This window comes from Stegostoma tigrinum, chromosome 21 (assembly GCF_030684315.1).
Source record: "Stegostoma tigrinum isolate sSteTig4 chromosome 21, sSteTig4.hap1, whole genome shotgun sequence".
NCBI lineage: Eukaryota > Metazoa > Chordata > Chondrichthyes > Orectolobiformes > Stegostomatidae > Stegostoma > Stegostoma tigrinum.
The window spans coordinates 36,750,596-36,774,408 of record NC_081374.1 but is presented as its reverse complement, the minus strand read 5'-3'; the positions used below and the strand labels follow the sequence as shown (position 1 = coordinate 36,774,408).

The following is a 23,813-nucleotide window of genomic DNA, read 5'->3' as shown; positions in this document are numbered from 1 at the left end:
CCTCTTTTACCATACTGCATTTCTGCCCCTGTCCAGGCACTTTGCCATAGGGATGGCCTTGTATGCAAGTACACCAAAAGTGCTGCTTCCAGTAATACAAGGCTCTGTTCTTTACAGACAGAACATATGCATAACCTGCACCTGTCTCCACTCCCAAGTCGGTTCATTGAAATTCTTCATCGATTTCTGCCCAGTTTGCCAGACTTGTTGATTTTCAGATTAATTGTCAGGTATTTATTCACTGGCACCTCCACACTAATGCCTCTACCAGCCAGTACTCTAATTGCCTCACTCAGTACATTTTCTCTTTTGTATTAGTACTCTGTCCAGCATATTCAAGATGAAAAGCTTCAATCTCTCAGCAATGCTCAAGTTTTTTTCACTGCAGGGAAAATTGGTTTTGAAGGCATGACTTAAATTCTCTACAGTCCTTATCAGGCATTTCACTTTCATATCAGAAGTAGACGATATCCTTAATGAAATTTATTGCCAATATTAAGAATCAGTCACACGGCTGAGAAGTACATTTTTAGGTGCCACTGGAAAGTTAGTGTATCCAAGATGGTATCAAAAGGTTGCCCACATCGGGTAACTCAATGTTATTTACCCTGCGTAATCATGATCGCAGCTGCACTATTTGTTGTGAAAATATGCATTAGTGAAAGAGTAATTGCAGCATGAACTGACAAATTGCAAATATTTTTACATACTGTTACATAATATAACTTTATTGTGAATTGTACTGCCTGTTTCACAAATAATAAATATACAATCCCTGTCCCACTCCTGTTCTGGATGTCGAACAATTCATGTATCAATGTGCTTCAGTGCTGCCTGCATTGATTTCTTCAGAAATGTTTTGTGTAAATCTAGGGCACAGGACAGCAAGTTCTTGTGTACAGATGTTACCTACAAAAAAGTATTTTTAATTAGTTTCCTTTTTTTGAAAACTGATTCTAAGATTAAGTATATTTTCCAATTGGAGTTGCTCAATAACCCAGCATTTGAGGGTGATTTTAAAAAGTCTATTAGAAATCCAGGCACGTTTAAGTAAAGGAATGAATAGTTTAAAAACTGTACTTTTGTTCTGAGGTATACATGCATTAGCCTTTTTCAAGCATATCTTCCCCCTTAAACTGTTTTTAAGTTAATCTACTTTCCTATTCTTGCATTTCACTATACTCTACCTAACTCACCCATACAATACCACTTACCCTCTTGTTTGCTGACAGTACCAAAGGTGTAAACAAACTTTATCATATTGTATTTTTATTTTCCTAAGCTATTTACAGTCTTCCAGCACCATTTGTTGCTACGGTTTCTTATTAGATTTAAACTGTCGATGTCTGTCTGTGCTGAAATATTACCCACCTCCATGGGCCCTCTGCAGAATGCTACATCTATAAAATCCTCTTTCTATTTACTAGTTCTTTTTCAAAAGGTTGCTAATCACATCTCTCCTCATGTATTTATCAGAATGGGTTAAGTTTTTTTTTCAAAAAAAAGATCCTGGAAGAAATGGGCAGATGTGTTGGGTTGGTTTTCTAATAGAGGTTAGTCTGTATTAAATTGGATGGAAATGGCTCTGGTTTTAGTCTGGAGATATTTTATAATATTGTCTGTTTTGGAATAAATATTCTGAAGGATATATTTAACTAAAATAACAGCATTTCTAAAAATCCAAGAAGCAGATTTGTTGGGCTTGGGCTGTTCTAGATGGTAGCATTTGCTCATTAACTGCAGTCATAATGAGGTTGGAACTTTAGTTAATTTGTTACAGTAGTGAAGCACATTCTGGGAGCTTTGGATGCTGATGAGAGATAGCGACATTGTTAGGGAGCTGCCACACTCTGATTAGTGGACTGTGCTCTCTGCCAACTACTAGAATGATTAGAGATTAAAAAGAACTGCAGATGCAGCAATCCAAAGTAGACAAACAGGAGGCTGGCAGAACACAATAAGCCAGGCAGCATCTGGAGTGAAGAAGCAGTCAACGTTCCGGACTGGATGTGGGGGTTTGGTGGCAGCAGAATGGTGGTGCTAGGGGACATGAGTAGTAGATATGATTCCAGTTGTGGTTGGAAGGAAGAGGAGGTGGGGCTGCAAAGGGAACCAGGGGATATTACGACCATTCTGCTACCAACTCTCCCCTCCACCTCCCCACATCCAGTCCTGAAGGGTTATACCCAGAATGTTGACTGCTGCTTTCCTCCCCAGATGCTGCCCAACTTACTGTGTTCTTTCAGTCTCTTGTCTAGACTAAAATAGCATTGGTAGGACCACAGGTATGTTGTATTTGAATGAAAACAAGTTAACGGGGGCTGACTCTCTTTTTCTTCAGGTATCAGCATTGGATCCTGAGGTAGTCTGTATGATCCACAAACTATATTTTATGCTAACTATTGTGTATATTAACTGGTAAACTAGATTCACCCAAAAACATTAAATACAACAGATTTGTGTAACTAATAAGCAACTGACTGGGGTCATCAATACATTTTATGGAGAGGAGTTGAAATGCTTACTTGGGTAGCATCTATTGCAGCAAGAGCATATTTTAAAGTATCAATTAACTTTTCATCAATCTCTCTGTTGCATTTTTTCATAAAACGTTCAAAGATAACAAGCATTTTTCCTGCAGAAGTATCGAGTCCAGTGCCTTTTTAAAGGTTTGTTTCATTTCCACAATGTGACCGTTGATGTATTACCACAAAGTTAAATCATTGCATTTAAATACATTCTGAACTTAATCATCAAAAAGAATCAGGGCATATGGACAATAGAAGAATTATTTCAGTTCCAGATTCACCTGCATCTGAGCTGATTTTTTTTTTTCCTCTGGTAATACTATCAATTGCAATACTTTGTCAGGCATCAATCTGCCTGTGGTTTCCGTTACCACTGTCTGCCAAAATAAAATGTAAATGGAAGGCTAATTATGACCAAACTGAAACTTTCATGCTTTGAAAGGGACCTATGTTGCCATAGCAGTTGGTAATAGACAAGCACCCTCGTGCTGGGTTCCAGTGCCACAAATGCAGTATGTCAGATGTTGCAGGCTATCGCTTTTTTGTATACTATTCTTATTATGTACACATCCAGATGGATAGACAGTGCTGCCATTTCCCCCAGTGCACTACTTCATTTTCTGACAGAAGGGGAAAGTGGGAAGAGCAGAGAGCAAGCCTATTGCCCATGATTGGTGTTCCTAACCCTATACCTGCCATTTCTGTTCCTGCAACTCTCCTGAAAACTAAGAGGTCAGCCTAAGTGTTGTGTTTTTTTTCCAAAAAGCTCAGGTACAATACTCACGTAGTTCTGGTACTTTGTAAGTGCAGCCAGCACCACTTTGGCATACTTCATGGAGTTGCTGAAATTTCCTGCGTGCTGACTTAACTTTTGAACAAACTGGTCAAATAGTTCAGGTGTTATTTCAACCTTTAACAAAAACAAAATGGGAAGTTTAAGTTGCAAATTAATTCCTGTCAGCCAATATTAGAACATAAAACAGTACAGCACAGAACAGGTCCTTAGCCCACAATGTTGTGCCGACCATTGATCCTCATGTATGCACCCTCAAATTTCTGTGACCATATGCATGTCCAGCAGTCTCTTAAATGACCCCAATGACCTTGCTTCCACAACTGCTGCTGGCAATGCCTTCCATTCTCTCACAACTCTGTGTAAAGAACCTGCCTCTGACATCCCCTCTATACTTTCCTCCAACCAGCTTAAAACTATGACCCCTTGTGTTAGCCGTTTCTGCCCTGGGAAATAGTCTCTGGCTATCAACTCTATCTATGCCTCTCATTATCTTGTATACCTCAATTAGGTTCCCCTCTCCTCCTCCTTTTCTCCAATGAAAAGAGTCCGAGCTCAGTCAACCTCTCTTCATAAGATAAGCCCTCCAGTCCAGGCAGCATCCGGGTAAACCTCCTCTGAACCCTCTCCAAAGCATCCACATCTTTCCTATAATAGGGTGACCGGAACTGGATGTAGTATTCCAAGTGCGGTCTAACCAAAGTTTTATAGAGCTGCAACAAGATCTCACGACTCTTAAACTCAATCCCCCTGTTAATGAAAGCCAAAACACCATATGCTTTCTTAACAACCCTGTCCACTTGGGTGGCCATTTTAAGGGATCTGTGATAATAAAATGTGAGGCTGGATGAACACAGCAGGCCAAGCAGCATCTCAGGAGCACAAAAGCTGACGTTTCGGGCCTAGACCCTTCATCAGAGAGGGGGATGGGGAGAGGGAACTGGAATAAATAGGGAGAGAGGGGGAGGCGGACCGAAGATGGAGAGTAAAGATGATAGGTGGGGAGGTAGGGAGGGGATAGGTCAGTCCAGGGAAGACGGACAGGTCAAGGAGGTAGATGGGGGTGCGGCTTGGGGTGAGAGGAAGAACAGGTCAGGGAGACAGAGACAGGTTGGACTGGTTGTGTGGTGCAGTGGGGGGAGGGGATGAACTGGGCTGATTTAGGGATGCAGTTGGGGAAGGGGAGATTTTGAAACTGGTGAAGTCCACATTGATACCATTAGGCTGCAGGGTTCCCAGGCGGAATATGAGTTGCTGTTCCTGTAACCTTTGGGTGGCATCATTGTGGCACTGCAGGAGGCCCGTGATGGACATGTCATCTAGAGAATGGGAGGGGGAGTGGAAATGGTTTGCGACTGTGAGGTGCAGTTGTTTGTTACGAACTGAGCGGAGGTGTTCTGCAAAGCGGTCTCCAAGCCTCCGCTTGGTTTCCCCAATGTAGAGGAAGCCACACCGAGTACAGTGGATGCAGTATACCACATTGGCAGATGTGCAGGTGAACCTCTGCTTAATGTGGAATGTCATCTTGGGGCCTGGGATAGGGGTGAGGGAGGTGGTGTGGGAGCAAGTGTAACATTTCCTGCGGTTGCAGGGGAAGGTGCTGGGTGTGATCACACCAAGATCCCTCTGTTCCTCCACACTGCCAAGAATCCTATCCTTAATCCTGTACTCAGCTTTCAAATTTGACCTTCCAAAATGTTACCTCGCATTTATCCAGGTTGAACTCCATCTGCCACCTCTCAGCCCATTTCTGCATCCTGTCAATGTCCCGCTGCAGCCTACAACAGCCCTCTATACTGTCAACGACACCTCCAACCTTTGTATCGTCTGCAAACTTGCTGGCCCATCCTTCAATCCCCTCATCCAAGTCATTAATAAAAATTACAAACAGTAGAGGCCTAAGGACAGAGCCCTGTGGAACACCACTCACCCCTGACTTCCAGGCAGAATATTTTCCTTCTACTACCACTCGCTGCCTTCTGTTGGCCAGCCAATTCTGTATCCAGACAGCTAAGTTTCCCCTGTATCCCATTCCTCCTGACCTTCTGAATGAGCCTACCATGGGGAACCTTATCAAATGCCTTGCTGAAGTCCATATACACCACATCCACAGCTCGACCCTCATCAACTTTTCTAGTCACATGCTCAAAGAACTCTAAGGTTTGTGAGGCATGACCTGCCCCTCTCAAAGCTGTGTTGACTGCATTTGATCAAGCCATGCTCTTCCAGATGGTCATAAATCCTATCCCTCAGAATCCTTTCTAATACCTTGCAGACGACAGACGTGAGACTTACTGGTCTGTAATTGCTGGGGATTTCCCTATTTCCTTTCTTGAAGGGAGGAATTACATTTGCCTCTCTCCAGTCCTCAGGTACGACTCCAGTGGAGAGAGAGGATGCAAAGATCCTCGCAACTGGCAAAGCAATTGCATTTCTCGCTTCCCAAAGCAGCCGAGGACAAATCTGGTCCGGGCCTGGCGACTTGTCAATCTTAATGTTTGACAAAATTTTCAGCACATCAGCTTCCTCTATCTCTATCCATTCCAGCATGCACACCTGCTCTTCAAAGGTTTCATTCACTACAAAGTTCGTTTCTTTTGTAAAGACAGAAGCAAAAAACTCATTTAGGGCTTCCCCTACCTCCTCAGACTCCACGCACAAGTTCCCTATGCTATCCCTGATCGGCCCTACTCTTTCTTTGACCATTCTCTTATTCCTCACATAAGTGTAAAATGCCTTTGTGTTTTCTCTAATTCATTCTGCCAAGCCTTTCTCGTGCCCCCTCCTGGCTCTCCTCAGACCATTTTTGAGCTCCTTCCTTGCCTGCGTGTAATCCTCTCTAGCTGAACTTGACCCTAGCTTCCTCCACCTTATGTAAGCTGCCTTCTTCCTTTTCACAAGAAGCTCTACTGCTCTCGTCATCCAAGGTTCCTTTATCTTACCCCTTCTTCCCTGTCTCAGAGGGACATACTTACTCATCACTCGCAACAACTGTTCCTTAAAAAGTCTCCACATGTCTATAGTGCCCTTAACATGGAATAATTGCTCCCAGTCCATACTTCCTAACTCATGTCTAATCGCGTCATAGTTTCCTCTTCCCCCATTAAATATCCTCCCATTTTGCCTAATCCTCTCCTTCTCCATAGCTATGTAGAATGTGAGGCAGTTATGGTCACTATCACCAAAATGCACTCCCACCACAAGATCTGATACCTGCCCCGGCTCGTTTCCGAGCACCAAGTCTAGAATGGCCTTTCCCCTCGTCGGCCTGTTAACGTACTGCGTTAGGAAACCCTCCTGAACATACCTTACAAAAACAGCTCCATCCAAATCTTCTGCTTGAAGGAGGTTCCAATCAATATTAGGAAAGTTAAAGTCACCCATTACAACAACCCTACTGCGTGCACACTTTTCCAAAATCTGTCGACCTATGCTTTCTTCAATCTCCCTGCTGCTATTGGGGGGCCTGTAGTAAACCCCTAACGAGGTGACTACTCCCTCGCTGTTCCTAATTTCCACCCATACTGACTCAGTAGGCAGATCTTCCTCGACAATGGAAGCTTCTGTAGCTGTGATACCCTCTCTGATTAGTAGTGCTACACCCCCTCCTCTTTTTCCCCCCCTCCCTATTCTTTTTAAATGTTCTAAACCCTGGAACATCCAGCAACCATGAAAACAAATTATCTGGTCATTTATTAGTATGTCAGTTGAGAGATTTTGCAACTGCTGGTTTGTAGCATTTGTCACTCAGTGACTAGAAAATAATGAAAAATTCATCTATAAAATAACTTAGATATCCATGAGAAAATTAAGGTTTTTCAAACTCCAGCTCTTTGTGATCAGCCATTTCACAAGGGCAAATGTTAGATTTTAAATTTGCTTAGTAAATTGTGCTCAAATTCCTATTGAGATTGTTTTTTTTTCCCCCAAAATAATTACCTTAACCAGCAGATTGCCTTTTTACTGCTTGACTGTGGGGGGGGAAAAAAATAGTTGAATTTGTTAATTCTTGTTACCAAAGATGGGGTGAACAAAACGTGGAACCAAGATTTGAACAGGACTTGGGAGGTATGTTTGTAATTGCTGACTAAGAGGAGAACATTAAGTTAATGCAATGTTACACAAAAAGGAACACACTGCACAACAGTAATTCAGAATATTTTATTAGTCTAGGGGAAAAAGTTGTTCCATTAAATAAATTGATATACACAGTCATTTTCAACTCAATTTTATCAAACAAAATTAACACTTTTCAAAGTGCTCAGTTTCCCAAAAATGAATGGGAAGTAGTTTTACACTTGGCAATGATTATTCTCAATCTGCTGTTGTTGGTCCAACTGTGGTAGCTGTTGTGCTCACCAAGAGCAACGCAGAGCTAGTTAGGAACTTTGTGTTCTATTTAGATAACCATGCATTAGCTCGTTTTTGACCCCCCATTGTTTTTCCTTTTAATATACAACCTATTTTTCTAATCAACCTGATGAGATGGTAATAGGTGCAGCAGGCAGAACTTGAACCCAAGCCTCTCATTCATGGCCAGGGATGCTACCACTGCACCACTAGAGGCACTCACATTTGGCCTGCATATACATGAGTGCAAATGTATTCTACCTGAACACAATTAAACAATCTATTCATGTATGTTACATCTGATACAAATCACTTATAGATGGTATTTTATTATTTTAATTAACCTGTTATGATTCACCTGTGGCAGGTGGGACTTGAACCAAGATATCCTGGTCCAGAGATTACTGAATAATATGTGGGCAGATACTACCTAGTATGTCATGTGGTATCACTAACTTGTAATCACTTGCTACTCACCTTCCTCTCAAGCAATGTATGTACCACAGAAAGTAGGTCTTCACTCCATGTAATGGACAAGATGTGCCTGTGAACATATCACATTAATTAGTAACACTAAAAGAAAATAAATCCTACTGGATTATCCTCCTTCATTGTTACAGTTCAATATTTTCAGTTCTCAAAAAGTTTTCTGTCCTCATTAAAACGTTGCATTCTTGTATCTGTATCAATTCTCACACATGGTTCTTTCAACTTTAATTGCCTTATAGAAGGGAGGTGAATTTGTCCTGATACCATCTACCACTAAATAAACCAGTCAGCAAAGGTTGTACAAAGTACAGTTCTAAGTTGTATACCAGTTTTATTTAGGGTGGGTTCCTCTGTGGGTACAAAACTTAACGGCTTGAGCACACTGTACACTGTGGCATTGTTGGAGGTTCCAGAATTTGGCTAAAATTTTAAACAAAATTCAGTTGGCTTCATTGGAGTGATTGTAAAAGCTCTTCTTTTTTTAAAAAAGCTGTGAACTGACACTCATCCTTCATCCAAAAACAGATTAACTGTTCATTTATCTCAATTATGCTGGAGTAACTTTACTGTTTGCACATAGCTTTCAAAACAAGGGACTACCTCTTGAAATTGGTTAAGTATTCTGTAGAAACCAGCTGAAGCTGCAGAGTTCTGATTCAAATACTTATTTCTCTGCATTTAAACCTCATGAACATGATGGAACAGTTCTGAAAAGATATTTTCCAAATAGTGTAATTGTCCCAAGTTCGCAATCATAGCAGTGCAAAGTAGTCAATTCTTAAATTTTGTTTTTAATAAATTGTACATAAGTTTTGTCCGGCCCCTGAAATTTGACTGCAGATAAAAAAATCTGACATTTGTTGAAAATACTGTCCTGATTTCACAGAGGCACACATCTTAAATTTATTTTTAAAACAAAAATTTTGTCATTACTTTTTAAACAGCTTCAGAAGAGGATCCAGGCCTCTAAAATAAAGGTGACAAGTACTTTGGCAGTTTTGCAAAATAGTTTGACTGCAAAACCACCCTGCAGCTGCAGAACACCCCAATAGCTCCACTACATTGGGTCTACGCTATTTTCAACAGAGTTGCTGCAGAAGCAACAGAAGCTTCCCAGATTAATGCCAACAACAAAGCAGACTAGCCAGGAAGTACTTACTAATTATCAACCGACCAATAATACCTTCACTATGTTAAAATGTCCCATGACATTTCATAGGAACATTACAAAGTATTACATTAAGTCACATAAGAATGTCTGATGAGGACTGCTTGGTTAAACAGGTAGTCTTCAGGACTGTCTTAAAAGAGGAAGGTGAGGTAAAGAGGCATAGGGAAGTACATGCTGGAACTTGGGGCTGAAGCAACTAAAAGGCACGGCCAACAACAGTGGATTGATTTAATATCAGAGTATCCAAGAAAAAATTTACTTCTATAAACAAAGGACTTCTACTCTTCCGTTTGACTGTAAGACTGGATACTTTCAGATACATTTGCCCGAGAGAGGAATTTACAAGTCAGACAAACAACAAACAAACATTAATTAACAATAGAATTAACTCAACCTAAAAATCATTGTTAGATGCTCTGGTTTGAGGCAGTCTTCTGCAAGTCTGCAAATCAGTTCCACTTGAATACCTCCTGCAAATAATTCAGAAATATGAAACTGCAGGCAAAGCAGTTAATTTGGTAAAATTAATGTATAGAGCAAAACATTATAGTTGTTGATGAGGCTGTAGAAATTTAAACTTGCCATAATGGAAAACGCTCAAAGACATAAGATGCAAGTTTTCAACTGGGAGCTGAAACTGACAATTGTTGCTTCAGATACAAAGAAAGATTCCACATTGGGTTAAGAAGCATTGTGGCTGTTCACTGAAGTGACATTGTGAACAGCTTTTTATGATGGAATTTTGCTTTGATACAATAACCTGGAGCAATCCAATCCTCAGTGTCAATGTGGAGTATATTCAGCAACAGCAGCATAAAAGAAATCACTTCACTAGATTCCAAATTTGTAATTTCATAATTTGCAACATTATTATCATTAAATTATGTAAATTGGAACTAACAGTGGAAGTCAAATTAAGATCATACTTTGGCATACAGTCATTTCATTTTTAAATTGCTTTACATTCAAAGGCCTGTGTTGATCTTTGGGGTTTAACATCATTGTCCCCTATACTTGCCACCTGGATTGTCCTCTGCGATTGCTTCCTTCTAGCAATTTGCCCTCTTGCCCCATCCACTGGGCCTGGCCTTGTCTCCCTCTGTTCTTACCTTTGGCTTTCCCCCTCACCACAGAAACTGGTTCCTTCTCCTAACTACAGTCTTGAACTCCTACTGAAGGGATTTATTTTGCTGGTTAGTACAAGATCTCTGCAGTTTCCTGCATCAACTAAAATCAGCCACTAGATGGAACCAGATGAATCTAAAAAACTGAATTGTGTTAGGGCTAATACGACATTCCTTTTAAAGTTTATATTTTAGTTTGGAAGTCAGTCAATCAACTAGGAATGTACAGTTCTATAAATGTATGCAAATAGTATTTCAACTTTCTAGGTTTCTTTCTCCACATAGATAATTCCTGAAGGAAATTAACTCTGATTTCAATATTGATTTGTACTGGAACCTATTCAGTCAATTTTCAGGAATGCAACCACAACTTTAAGTGAGCATACTTGGCGTATGTGAACAAGTTGAGACATAGTGCACAAGTTCAGCATGCTTTCTAAGCAGGAACAGGGTTTAGACCCATGGTCCCTAAAACTTTGCACAGTTATGGGTTTACTTTGCCTTGTGCGTTCAGATCTGTTGTGGACTAAGAGATTTACAACTACAATTTGCCAATTAGATTGTCTATCATGCAGCTACCAGGATTGCAAAAATTGAAACAGTCACCTCAAACACTCTTCGTCTAACAGTTCTTTAGTTTCCACATTCTGTTTCAGTGCCTCGTTCCATAGGTGGAAGAACACACAGCCCCAAACACACAATTTTGCAAAAAACGAGATGCAGATTATTCCTTCACTGCTGAAATCATTGTTAATTAGGTCTTTTCCTATTGGGAAAATTTGCAGGCGAATATTGGCTTGATACTCAGTTAAAAAGCAAGGAAAAAATGAAAAATGATTTGTGAAAAGTTCATGTCTGACTATAGTAAGAAACTTTTAGTCATTTTTGGACAGTGATAACAGTTATTGCCAATGCATCTCCCACAGTTGTTCAAATCAAACCGTACCTATGTCTGGATTCTGAAGGATTGGCCCAATCAGAGCGGTGCAGGATGGACGTGCATATTTCTTGCAAAATGAAGTGATGGCAGCCATTAGAAAGCGTGAGGCAGGCTCTGTCAGTGAAAGTATCTGTAAATACACATAATTCCACTTATTTATCACTTGCCTTTCCTCTACCAAAAGCCTTTCATTTTTGGGATATGATTCTACAACCACTTTCACTGCCTTATCTGGTGGCCTTTCTGAACATGTCTGAAGGGGGTTGTTTAAGCAGTTTCAGTTATTTAAGGTTTAAATAGGGATAGGAGTTTGGGTTCGAAGAGTTTTAGTAAAGAGAACTGAAGGATTACAGATGTATAGTGACTATATAGGGAGTTAATGTTACTTAGGCCACGCGATCAGCCGAGATAAGGAAGTTTCGGCTAAATACAAACAATACCTCCTGGATTTACTCAGGCTAGTAAATCTCACTAACTCAAATGCGTGGTCATAACTTGTAGCAGAGTCTTCTGGTGGTTTGTCAAGTTGAACCCAACAGTGTCATTACACAAAACAAACATTAACATAATATTTGACTATGGGAGGCTGCGACTTAGTTTTGCTGCATTGTCAGCAGGCGTCACTGGATAGCATTGAACATTTCTAATGGTAAACCGATTACAATTATTTCATGGAGAAGTGATAACAAATTAAAACTCGCTTTTAACTGGGGCCAGCAAGACATTCCACCATTTCAAAAGGAACTTGGATGGGCACTTGAAAGAAATAAAGATCATGGAGGTTATAGGGATTAAGTTGGAAAATAGGGCAATCTGCTTTCTCTAGAGGGCCAGAATGGTTTGTGTGGGCCAATGGCTTCCTGAGCCATGATGAAACAGGTTTAAAGCAAACTAGGGAAGCTAACAAACCTCATGGTTATGTTAAACACTGCTTTTATTATCTGGACCAATAGGAGAGCTACATATCATTTATATCCACATGAATGCACACCAATATCAATCTTCACTTCCTCTGTATGAACTACCTTATAAAGTTATTAAACCCAGACAACATTCAACACTCAATTCTCCAAATCTTGCCATAAAGCATCATAAACAAAAATATCAATAGTATTGGTACAGTTAGGGCAAATCAAATATTTGTACTAAAAATAATATCAACATGACCCACCTCTATCAGTGCACGAGAAAATAAATTTTCTGCTCAAGATGTTCTAGCTCTGACATACCCAGGGCAGACATGGTGAAAACATCTTCAGAAACCATCATCTTCGCTCACGCTCTCTCTCTCCCCCCACCACCCCTCCTCCCTTCCCCCCTCTCCCCTCCTCCCTTCCCCCCTCTCCCCTCCTCCCTTCCCCCCTCTCCTCCCCCCCCCCCCCCCCCCACCATACCCTTGTCAAGAAGAGGTTCCGAGCCAGCACAGCCGCATTACTGTAACTGAGATCAGATGACAAGGAAATCAGTTTGATGCACGTCAAAGGCAGGAGGTGCTCTGGAAGTTCAGACAGTTGCAATAATAAACAGAGTTTCTCCAGCTAGAAGAAACGTAACATGCAAATTAATTTTTAAAAACTATATGAAACAAAACAAACAATTTACAGGATCAATATATACAACTACAATACTCTGTCAACCAGATGCTGCAATCTGGAAATTTTGCTTCCGGGGACTGTCCAACTAAAGGGTGCATTATTACATGGAGCTTTTAAAAAGTAATGTCATACAGGACAGTGTATGGTCACAGCTCTTGATAACACTGAAGTGAGTCAAAAGTTGCATGATAGCGCTGCCAATGTTTTATTTGTATTGTCAGACCATCCCCAAGGACTTTACATTGAGTGGGTTTATGTAAGATGCTTTCAAAGTTAAATTAATTACCACAATACATTACTAGATGGATAACTAAATCCCAATTAATTTTTCCTAAGCATTTAAAAAAAAAATAATTTTTTTGAGAAGCCATGTGTGGTGATGACCTCAGGCTGCTGACTGTGGATCTGGAATGGATGGACTGGGGACGAGTTCAGCCTTCAACTTTTTTTATAGGGCAACCCTGGGACAGCACCATGTGTATGCATGAGCGCTGATCATACATAAAGTCCAAGGGCTTTCTCTAGGTTCCAACCTCCAGCATTTTTAAATGAGCAAAGGAGTATAATGAAAGGGGAAGATGCAAGTGTTTTGTGCATGGTTTTACCAGGGTTGCAGCAGCAGCACAAAATGATGACATTTGCTTCATAAAGCTCATGACTGACCTGCTTTCTAACCTCCTGATAGTTGGCAAAACAAATCCCTTGGCAAAATCTACCAGATCTGATAGTTTATTTAATATTTCATGGCAGTAAGTGTTGCTGGCAAGGTTAGCACTTGCTGCTAAACCCTAATTACTCTTGAGGTGGTGGTTAGCCACCTTCAAACTGTGCTTTTGATGGGGGTTGGCAGAGATGAGTTTCAGAACTTTTACCCAACGACGGTGAAGGAACATTGATATTGTTCCAAATCAGGATGGCATGCATGTATGCTGAGTTAGAAGTAATGGCGTTCCCAACCATCTGCTGCCCTTGTCCTTCTAAGTTGTAAAGGTAATGGGTTGGGAAGTTGCTTTTGAAGAAGATTGGTAAGTTGTTGCAGTAAAAGGTAAATGGTGCACACTACTTGCAGTATTAACTCATTGCAGATGGGACATTCTGTCCTTCATGGTGTTGAGCTTCTTTTGGCCTTCACTGCAAGAGATTTCAAGTACAGAAGCAGGGATGTGTTGTTGCAGTTATACAGGGCCTGGGTAAGGCCACACCTAGAGTACTGTGTGCAATTTTAGTCTCCTTTTCTGAGGAAGGATGCTGTTGCTCTTGAGGCAGTGCAGCAAAGATTTATCAGGCTGATTCCAGGGATCATTGGGCTGACATGAGGAGAGACTGACTAGGTTAGGATTGTATTTGCTGGAGTTCAGATGAGTGAGGGGTGATCTCATACAGACTTATAAAATTCTAACAGGACTGTCAGGGTAGATGCAGGAAGGATGTTCCCGATGGTGGATCCCAGAAACAGGGGTCACATAGAACATAGAACAGTACAGCACAGAACAGGCCCTTCAGCCCACGATGTTGTGCCGACCATTGATCCTCATGTATGCACCCTCAAATTTCTGTGACCATATGATGTCCAGCAGTCTCTTAAATGACCCCAATGACCTTGCTTCCACAACTGCTGCTGGCAACGCATTCCATGCTCTCACAACTCTCTGCGTAAAGAACCCGCCTCTGACATCCCCTCTATACTTTCCTCCAACCAGCTTAAAACTATGACCCCTCGTGCTAGCCATTTCTGCCCTGGGTAATAGTCTCTGGCTATCAACTCTATCTATGCCTCTCATTATCTTGTATACCTCAATTAGGTCCCCTCTCCTCCTCCTTTTCTCCAATGAAAAGAGTCCGAGCTCAGTCAACCTCTCTTCATAAGATAAGCCCTCCAGTCCAGGCAGCATCCTGGTAAACCTCCCCTGAACGCTCTCCAAAGCATCCACATCTTTCCTATAATAGGGTGACCGGAACTGGACGTAGTATTCCAAGTGCGGTCTAACCAAAGTTTTATAGAGCTGCAACAAGATCTCACGACTCTTAAACTCAATCCCCCTGTTAATGAAAGCCAAAACACCATATGCTTTCTTAACAACCCTGTCCACTTGGGTGGCCATTTTAAGGGATCTATGTATCTGCACACCAAGATCCCTCTGTTCCTCCACACTGCCAAGAATCCTATCCTTAATCCTGTACTCGGCTTTCAAATTCGACCTTCCAAAATGCATCACCTCGCATTTATCCAGGTTGAACTCCATCTGGCACCTCTCAGCCCATCTCTGCATCCTGTCAATGTCCCGCTGCAGCCTACAACAGCCCTCTATACTGTCAACGACACCTCCGACCTTTGTGTCATCTGCAAACTTGCTGACCCATCCTTCAATCCCCTCATCCAAGTCATTAATAAAAATTACAAAACAGTAGAGGCCCAAGGACAGAGCCCTGTGGAACCCCACTCACCACTGACTTCCAGGCAGAATATTTTCCTTCTACTACCACTCGCTGCCTTCTGTTGGCCAGCCAATTCTGTATCCAGATAGCTAAGTTCCCCTGTATCCCATTCCTCCTGACCTTCTGAATGAGCCTACCATGGGGAACCTTATCAAATGCCTTGCTGAAGTCCATATACACCACATCCACAGCTCGACCCTCATCAACTTTTCTAGTCACATCTTCAAAAAACTCGATGAGGTTTGTGAGGCACGACCTACCCCTCACAAAGCCGTGTTGACTGTATTTGATCAAGCCATGCTCTTCCAGATGGTCATAAATCCTATCCCTCAGAATCCTTTCTAACACCTTGCAGACGACAGACGTGAGATTTACTGGTCTGTAATTGCCGGGGATTTCCCTATTTCCTTTCTTGAAGAGAGGAATTACATTTGCCTCTCTCCAGTCCTCAGGTACGACTCCAGTGGAGAGCAAGGATGCAAAGATCTTTGCAAGTGGCGAAGCAATTGCATTTCTCGCTTCCCAAAGCAGCCAAGGACAAATCTGGTCCGGGCCTGGCGACTTGTCAATCTTAAATGTTTGACAAAATTTTCAGCACATCAGCTTCCTCTATCTCTATCCATTCCAGCATGCACACCTGCTCTTCAAAGGTTTCATTCACTACAAAGTTCGTTTCTTTTGTAAAGACAGAAGCAAAAAACTCATTTAGGGCTTCCCCTACCTCCTCAGGCTCCACACACAAGTTCCCTATGCTATCCCTGATTGGCCCTACTCTTCCTTTGACCATTCTCTTATTCCTCACGTAAGTGTAAAATGCCTTTGTGTTTTCCCTAATTCGTTCTGCCGAGCCTTTCTCGTGCCCCCTCCTGGCTCTCCTCAGACCATTTTTGAGCTCCTTCCTTGCCTGCGTGTAATCCTCTCTAGCTGAACTTGACCCTAGCTTCCTCCACCTTATGTAAGCTACCTTCTTCCTTTTCACAAGAAGCTCCACTGCTCTCATCATCCAAGGTTCCTTTATCTTACCCCTTCTTGCCTGTCTCAGAGGAACATATTTACTCATCACTCGCAACAACTGTTCCTTAAACAGTCTCCACATGTCTATAGTGCCCTTACCGTGGAATAATTGCTCCCAGTCCATGCTTCCTAACTCATGTCTAATCGCGTGATAGTTTCTTCTTCCCCAATTAAATATCCTTCCATTTTGCCTAATCCTCTCCTTCTCCATAGCTATGTAGAATGTGAGGCAGTTATGGTCACTATCACCAAAATGCTCTCCCACCACAAGATCTGATACCTGCCCCGGCTCGTTTCCGAGCACCAAGTCTAGAATGGCCTCTCCCCTCGTCGGCCTGTCAACGTACTAAGTTAGGAAACCCTCCTGAACACACCCTACAAAAACAGCTCCATTCAAATCTTCTGCTCGAAGGAGCTTCCAATCAATATTAGGAAAGTTAAAGTCACCCATTACAACAACCCTACTACGTCCACACTTTTCCAAAATCTGTCGACCTATGCTTTCTTCAATCTCCCTGCTGCTATTGGGGGGCCTGTAGTAAACCCCTAACGAGGTGACTACTCCCTCGCTGTTCCTAATTTCCACCCATCCTGACTCAGTAGGCAGATCTTCCTCGACAATGGAAGCTTCTGTAGCTGTGATACCCTCTCTGATTAGTAGTGCTTCCCCCTCCTCTTTTCCCCCCTCCCTATTCCTTTTACATGTTCTAAACCCTGGAACATCCAGCAACCATTCCTGCCCATGAGAAACCCATGTCTCTGTTATGGCCACAACATCATAGCACCAGGTACTGATCCATGCTCTAAGTTCATCATTTTTATTCCTGATACTCCTTGCATTAAAGCAAACACACTTTAACCGATCCCTTGCTTCCTTCCCACTAGCTGGTCTACCTCTTGCTACTGCGTCACCTGCATCAACTTTCACCTCTGGTATACAGCTCAGGTTCCCACCCCCCTGCCATACTAGTTTAAACCCTCTCGAACTACTCGAGCAAACCTTCCACCCAGGACATTGGTCCCCTTCCAGTTCAGATGCAACCCGTCCTTCTTGTACAGGTCCCACCTTCCCCAGAAGACATCCCAATTATCTACATATCTGAAGCCCTCCCTCCTACACCAGCTGCGTAGCCACGTGTTAAGCTGCGCCCGCTCCCTGTTCCTCGCCTCGCTATCTTGGGGCACCGGTAGTAAACCAGAGAACACTACTCTGTTCGTCCTGCTCTGCAGCTTCCATCCTAACTCCCTGAAATCACTTTTTATATCCTTTAACCTATTTCTGGCTATATCATTAGTGCCAATATGTAACACGATTTCTGGCTGTTCACCCTCCCCTTTTAGAACCTTATACACCCGATTGGAGATGTCCCGGACCCTGGCACCAGGGAGGCAACATATCTTCCGGGAATCCCGATCCTGACCACAAAATCTCCTGTCAATTCCCCTAACTATCGAGTCCCCTACCACGAGTACTTTTCTCTTCTGCCCCCTTCCCTTCTTTGCCACAGTGTCAGGCTCAGTGCCAGAGAACTGACTACTATGGCTTTCCTCTGGTAGGTCATCCCCCCCAGCAGTATCCAAAATGGTATACTTATTGCTGAGGGGAATGCCCACAGGGGATCTCTGCACTGTCTGTCTGTCCCCTTTCCTCCCCCTAACTGTCACCCATCTATCCTTGTCCTGAGCCTTAGGAGTGACCAACTCCCGGTAACTGCTCTCAATTACCCCCTCTGCCTCCCGAATGATCCGTAGTTCATCCAGCTCCAGCTCCATTTCCCTAACACGGTTTTCAAGGAGCTGTATTTGGGTGCACTTCCCACAGATGTAGCCAGCGGAGACGTGTGCCATGTCTCCAAACTGCCACATTCTGCAGGAGGAGCAAGCAACTGCCCTAGCTTCCATACCCCACTTATCTGAACACCCACTCAGTATTAAAGTAGAAAGCTTACTTCAAGTAATAATAACAAATTAATAACAAACTTATATTCAATATAGAAAGTTTAGAATGAACCTTATCTTATTAACTAGGTTAGAGGAGGAGGGCGGGTGGGAGACACTACAGTTGTAGTCACAGTCTGAGATTTTGGGGTAAACCATTTACAATGGAGATGAGGAGACATTTCTTCACCCAAAAAGTGGTGAGCCTGAGGCATTCATTACCAGAGGAAGTAGTTGATGCCAAAACATTGAATATATTCAAGAGGCAGCTAGATATAACACTTGGGGCAAACAGGATCAAAGGTTATGGGGAGAAGGTAGGATTAGGCTATTGAGTTGGACAATCAGCCATGATTGTGATGATGTGCAAGCTCAAAGGGCTGAATGGCCTCCTCCTGCACCTAGCTTCTATGTTTCTAGGTGTATATTTGGAGTTATGCTCATCCAGGTTCATACCATTACACTGGTGATGTGTGCCTTATAGATGGTGAACTTGCTTTGAGGAATCACAAGGTGGGTTACTCACCAGAGAATTCTGGCCTCTGACTAGTTCATATAGCTACAGTATTTATATGGCTCGTCCAGTTCAGTTTCTGGCCAATAATAACCTCTATGATACAAATGATGGGGGATTCAGCAATGGCAGCATTGTTGAACATCAAGGGGAAATGTTTAGATTCTTAATTGTTGAAGGTGGTCACTGCTTGGCATAGGTGTGACATAAACTGTTACCTGCCACTTAACAGCCCAAGCCTAGTTGTTATCCAGGTCTTTCTGCAAGCAGAACCGATGGACTACTTCAGAGTCTGAGGAGTCATGGACAAACAATGTGATACCACTGGGTTCCTCAGGGTAGTTTCCAACCATCTTCACTTCTGACCTTTTGATGGGAATGAACTTCTTTGATGAAGCTGTTGAAGATGGTCGGAAACCACCTTGGAGGAACTCCTGCAGCATTGCCTTGGGGCTGGCCTCCATCAACCTTTTTGCTAGGTACGGCTCCAATCACTTGAAGAGTTTTACCAGATTCCTTTTGACTTTTATTTAAAGGTCTCCTTGCATGCAGTATTTGGTTAAGTGCTGCCTTGATATCAAGGACAATCACTGGGTCAAAATCCTGGAATTCCCTCCCAAAGTGAAATGTTAAAGAGTGAATATTTGTTCTGCTGACATGTAAGGAATTAGGTGCTAAGATGTGCCGTGGGTGCCTCAGTATTGCAGACAAAATGTGGTAATCTAATTATACTCTGCTCTCTGTAAATGTTGAACTAAGGCTAAAAAGATACAGAACTGTCTAGAGCAACGATTGAGAAGTGAGGAACTGTCTAGTTGTACATATTGGTTTTGGGCAGCTGACCTTTGCTTCTAATGTTAGGTGATTAAGTCATGTACCATCACTGTTGCTAGGCATATGACTATGGGGGAAGTAAAAAGTTGTATCTTGCATACATGACTGACTGTGATTAAAATCCTATATAAAGGGAAGACGGTTCTCTTATTGGAGGGCATCGTTTGACACGGCTCCACAAGCCCTGCGAGGATCGTGAAGTGATCCTCCAAAAGCTTGTACTTGCTTAAATAAACTGTGGCTGTTCACAGAAGTCGGCATATTGCATTTGTATCAAAAGTGCAGGAATCTCCTAAAAGGGAACACCACAAAAAGGCAAGATAACAAAGTGTGAAGCTGTATGAACACAGAGGCCAAGCAGCATCTCAGGAGCACAAAAGCTGACGTTTCGGGCCTAGACCCTTCTTCAGAGAGGGGGATGGGGAGAGGGAACTGGAATAAATAGGGAGAGAGGGGGAAGGCAGACCGAAGATGGAGAGAAAAGAAGATAGGTGGACAGGAGAGTATAGGTGGGGAGGTAGGGAGGGGATAGGTCAGTCCAGGGAAGATGGACAGGTCAAGGAGGCAGGATGAGGTAGTAGGTAGGAAATGGAGGCGTGGCTTGAGGTGGGAGGAAGGGATGGGTGAGAGGAAGAACAGGTTAGGGAAGCGGAGACAGGCTATCCCCTCCCTACCTCCTCACCTATACGCTCCTTTCTACCTATCTTCTTTTTTTCACCATCTTCGGTCTGCCTCCCCCTCTCTCCCTATTTATTCCAGTTCCCTCTCCCCATCCCCCTCTCTGATGGAGGGTCTAGGCCTGAGACGTCAGCTTTTGTGCGCCTGAGATGCTGCTTGGCCTGCTGTGTTCATCCAGCTTCACACTGTGTTATCTTGGATTCTCCAGCATTTGCAGTTCCCATTATCACTCACACACCACAAAAAGGCATTGTGGTTCTACCTATAACACATGAATTGCCATGGTTCAAGAAGACAGCTCACCACCACCTTCTCAAGGGCAACTAGGAATGGGCAATAAATGCTGGCCAGCCAACAAAAATAAATCACTTCTGTCTCTGGAATACAGCCCCTTTTCTTGCTCATGTTTGGACTAAGGGTGCCATGTAGTCCTGGCAGAACTCAAACTGAACACAGGTACAATGCCTATGCTGAGTAAATGCTCTTGACCATACTGTGTTAATTATGCGGGGAGCCCAAAATATAACCAGGGTCAGGGAAGCATATCATTAGAAAGTAGAAGGCCTACCCTATGACAGGTGCTCCAAACAGAAGGTCTAGGCCAGTGAGATTTGGCAAAATTTGCCATCACCTTAACAAAGCTAATGTGAAGTGCAGTTAACAGCAAACAGGTTCTTGCTTTAAGACAGAAAAAGAAAACACTCTGGACCTACCTGACTTGTGTCACATTCATTCATGATGCTTAGTTCTTCAGACGTTTCCAACTTCTAAGAAAAAAAAGACAACAGACTTGTTTTCAGAGGTAAAACTGCAGCTGAGCTGTAATTAGGATGTTCCTAGAATTCAGTATCCAGGATTGATCACAACAGAGCCTTGCCAGATAGGAGAAGCAAATGAAAGCAGTTGAGGACAGCACCCTATCTAATTCTGTACCTGGCTACCAATTTGTTGTAAAGTTGTATCTTCAGGACCTCCCTGTTCACAAACAGAGGGCTTTATATAATTACAGTCCCTAAATCACATCATCGACATCACTGACATTATTATGTTTCCCGTAGGTCAGACAGTGGTTTTGCCCTCAACTATTAAACTAAGTACAACTCAGTTCATTTTGCAACTATTTTGCAGTAATTCACTGCAAATATTCTTCTCAGTTATTTTGGTCCCTGGCACATTCGGAGTTCACTAGTTTGATGTGATTACATCATTCACCGCTGTTACTGGATGGCACCAGTTAGAAATAAGCTTTGTCCAAATATAAATTACATTACTAAATTAGTAAGGGGGATCTTCCATCATATAACACTTTGATGAATGAGCAGGCTTTAGTTCTAATGAGTAAAAGCACTTCTGCAAATTTCCAATAAATCAGAGGACCTTTGAAAATTTATTTCCACATTTTGAACGTAAACCTCCTCCAGAAGGAGATATTGTTAAAGATAGACATTAAAATAAAAGTAAAAAATAAAAAAACACTTACATCTGATTCAGCCCCAAACAGATCCCTCAGGCTGGATACAGAAGCCTTAAAGAAAAACAGTTTGTACATCAATTAACAAGTTTAGAAACTTACACTTGTAATAATAAGGCTTGCTCCAGTAATGTTCATCTATGGCTTTAAATGGACTTCATTTGATTTTACTATTTCCCAGTCTTTTTCCCTGAATATTACTAATCACATTTTTTAAAACATATGATTGTGTATTTTACATTTATGTAATGGTTTCATGTTTTCAGTTTATGATTATGAGTGAATCTCTTGGGTGCAGAGGCAGCTAATAAATACATTATGATTATAGAACATAGAACATTACAGCACAGTACAGGCCCTTCGGCCCTCGATGTTGTGCCGACCTGTCATACCGATGTCAAGCCCATCTAAGCTACACTATTCCATGTACGTCCATATGCTTGTCCAATGACGACTTAAATGTACCTAAAGTTGGCGAATCTACTACCGTTGAAGCAAAGCGTTCCATTCCCTTACTACTCTCCGAGTAAATAAACTACCTCTGACATCTGTCCTATATCTTTCACTCCTCAATTTAAAGCTATGCCCCCTCGTGCTCGCCGACACCATCCTAGGAAAAAGGCTCTCCCTATCCACCCTATCTAACCCTCTGGTTATTTTATATGTTTCAATTAAGTCACCTCTCAACCTTCTTCTCACTAATGAAATCAGCCTCAAGTCCCTCAGCCTTTCCTCATAAGACCTTCCCTCCATTCCAGGCAACATCCTAGTAAATCTCCTCTGCACCCTTTCCAAAGCTTCCACATCCTTATAATGCGGTGACCAGAACTGTACACAATACTCCAAGTGCAGCCGCACCAGAGTTTTGTACAGCTTCACCATAACCTCTTGGTTCCGGAACTCGATCCCTCTATTAATAAAAGCTAAAACACTGTATGCCTTCTTAACAGCCCTGTCAACCTGGGTGGCAACTTTCAAGGATCGGTATACATGGACACCGAGATCTCTCTGCTCATCTACACTGCTAAGAATCTTACCATTAGCCCTGTACTTTGCCTTCTGGTTACTCCTACCAAAGTGCATCACCTCCCATTTGTCTGCATTAAACTCCATTTGCCACCTCTCAGCCCAGCTCTGCAGCTTATCTATGTCTCTCTGCAACCTACAGCATCCTTCGTCACTATCCACAACTCCACCGACCTTAGTGTCGTCTGCAAATTTACTAACCCATCCTTCTACGCCCTCATCCAGGTCATTTATAAAAATGAAACAGCAGTGGACGCAACACCGACCCTTGCGGTACACCACTAGTAACTGGTCTCCAGGATGAACATTTCCCATCAACTACCACCCTCTGTCTTCTTTCAGCAAACCAATTTCCAACCCAAACTGCTGTATCTCCCACAATTCCATTCCTCCACATTTTGTACAATAGCCTATTGTGGGGAAACTTATCGAACGCCTTGCTGAAATCTATATACACCACATCAACCAGTTTACTCTCATCTACCTGTTTGGTCACCTTCTCAAAGAACTCAATAAGGTTTGTGTGGCACGACCTTCCCTTCACAAAACCATGCTGACTATCCCTAATCAATTTATTCTTTGCTGGATGATTATAAATCCTATCCCTTATAACCTTTTCTAACACTTTACCAATAACTTTTTTCATTGGAGAAAAGGAGAAGGAGAGGGGACCTAATTGAGGTATACAAGATAATGAGAGGCATAGATAGAGTTGATAGCCAGAGACTATTTCCCAGGGCAGAAATGGCTAACACGAGGGGTCATAGTTTTAAGCTGGTTGGAGGAAAGTATAGAGGGGATGTCAGAGGCGGGTTCTTTACACAGAGAGTTGAGAGAGCATGGAATGCGTTGCCAGCAGCAGTTGTGGAAGCAAGGTCATTGGGGTCATTTAAGAGACTGCTGGACACGCAT

General features: G+C 42.4%; 1 protein-coding gene across 1 annotated transcript in view; it reads right to left on the bottom strand.

Annotated features, from left to right (window-relative positions):
- Positions 1–513: 513 nt before the first annotated feature.
- fance (FA complementation group E) overlaps positions 514–23,813 on the bottom strand; it is a 31,960-nt gene continuing 8,660 nt past the window's right edge. Inside the window, exons 4-11 of the mRNA XM_048553284.2 lie at positions 21,885–21,929; positions 21,118–21,171; positions 12,790–12,933; positions 11,402–11,525; positions 9,726–9,801; positions 8,149–8,215; positions 3,313–3,438; positions 514–909 (exon numbers count right to left, since the gene is read on the bottom strand). Coding sequence (XP_048409241.1) covers positions 808–909; positions 3,313–3,438; positions 8,149–8,215; positions 9,726–9,801; positions 11,402–11,525; positions 12,790–12,933; positions 21,118–21,171; positions 21,885–21,929 — 738 coding nt within the window. The 3' untranslated portion in view covers positions 514–807. The remainder of the gene's footprint in view (positions 910–3,312; positions 3,439–8,148; positions 8,216–9,725; positions 9,802–11,401; positions 11,526–12,789; positions 12,934–21,117; positions 21,172–21,884; positions 21,930–23,813) is intronic.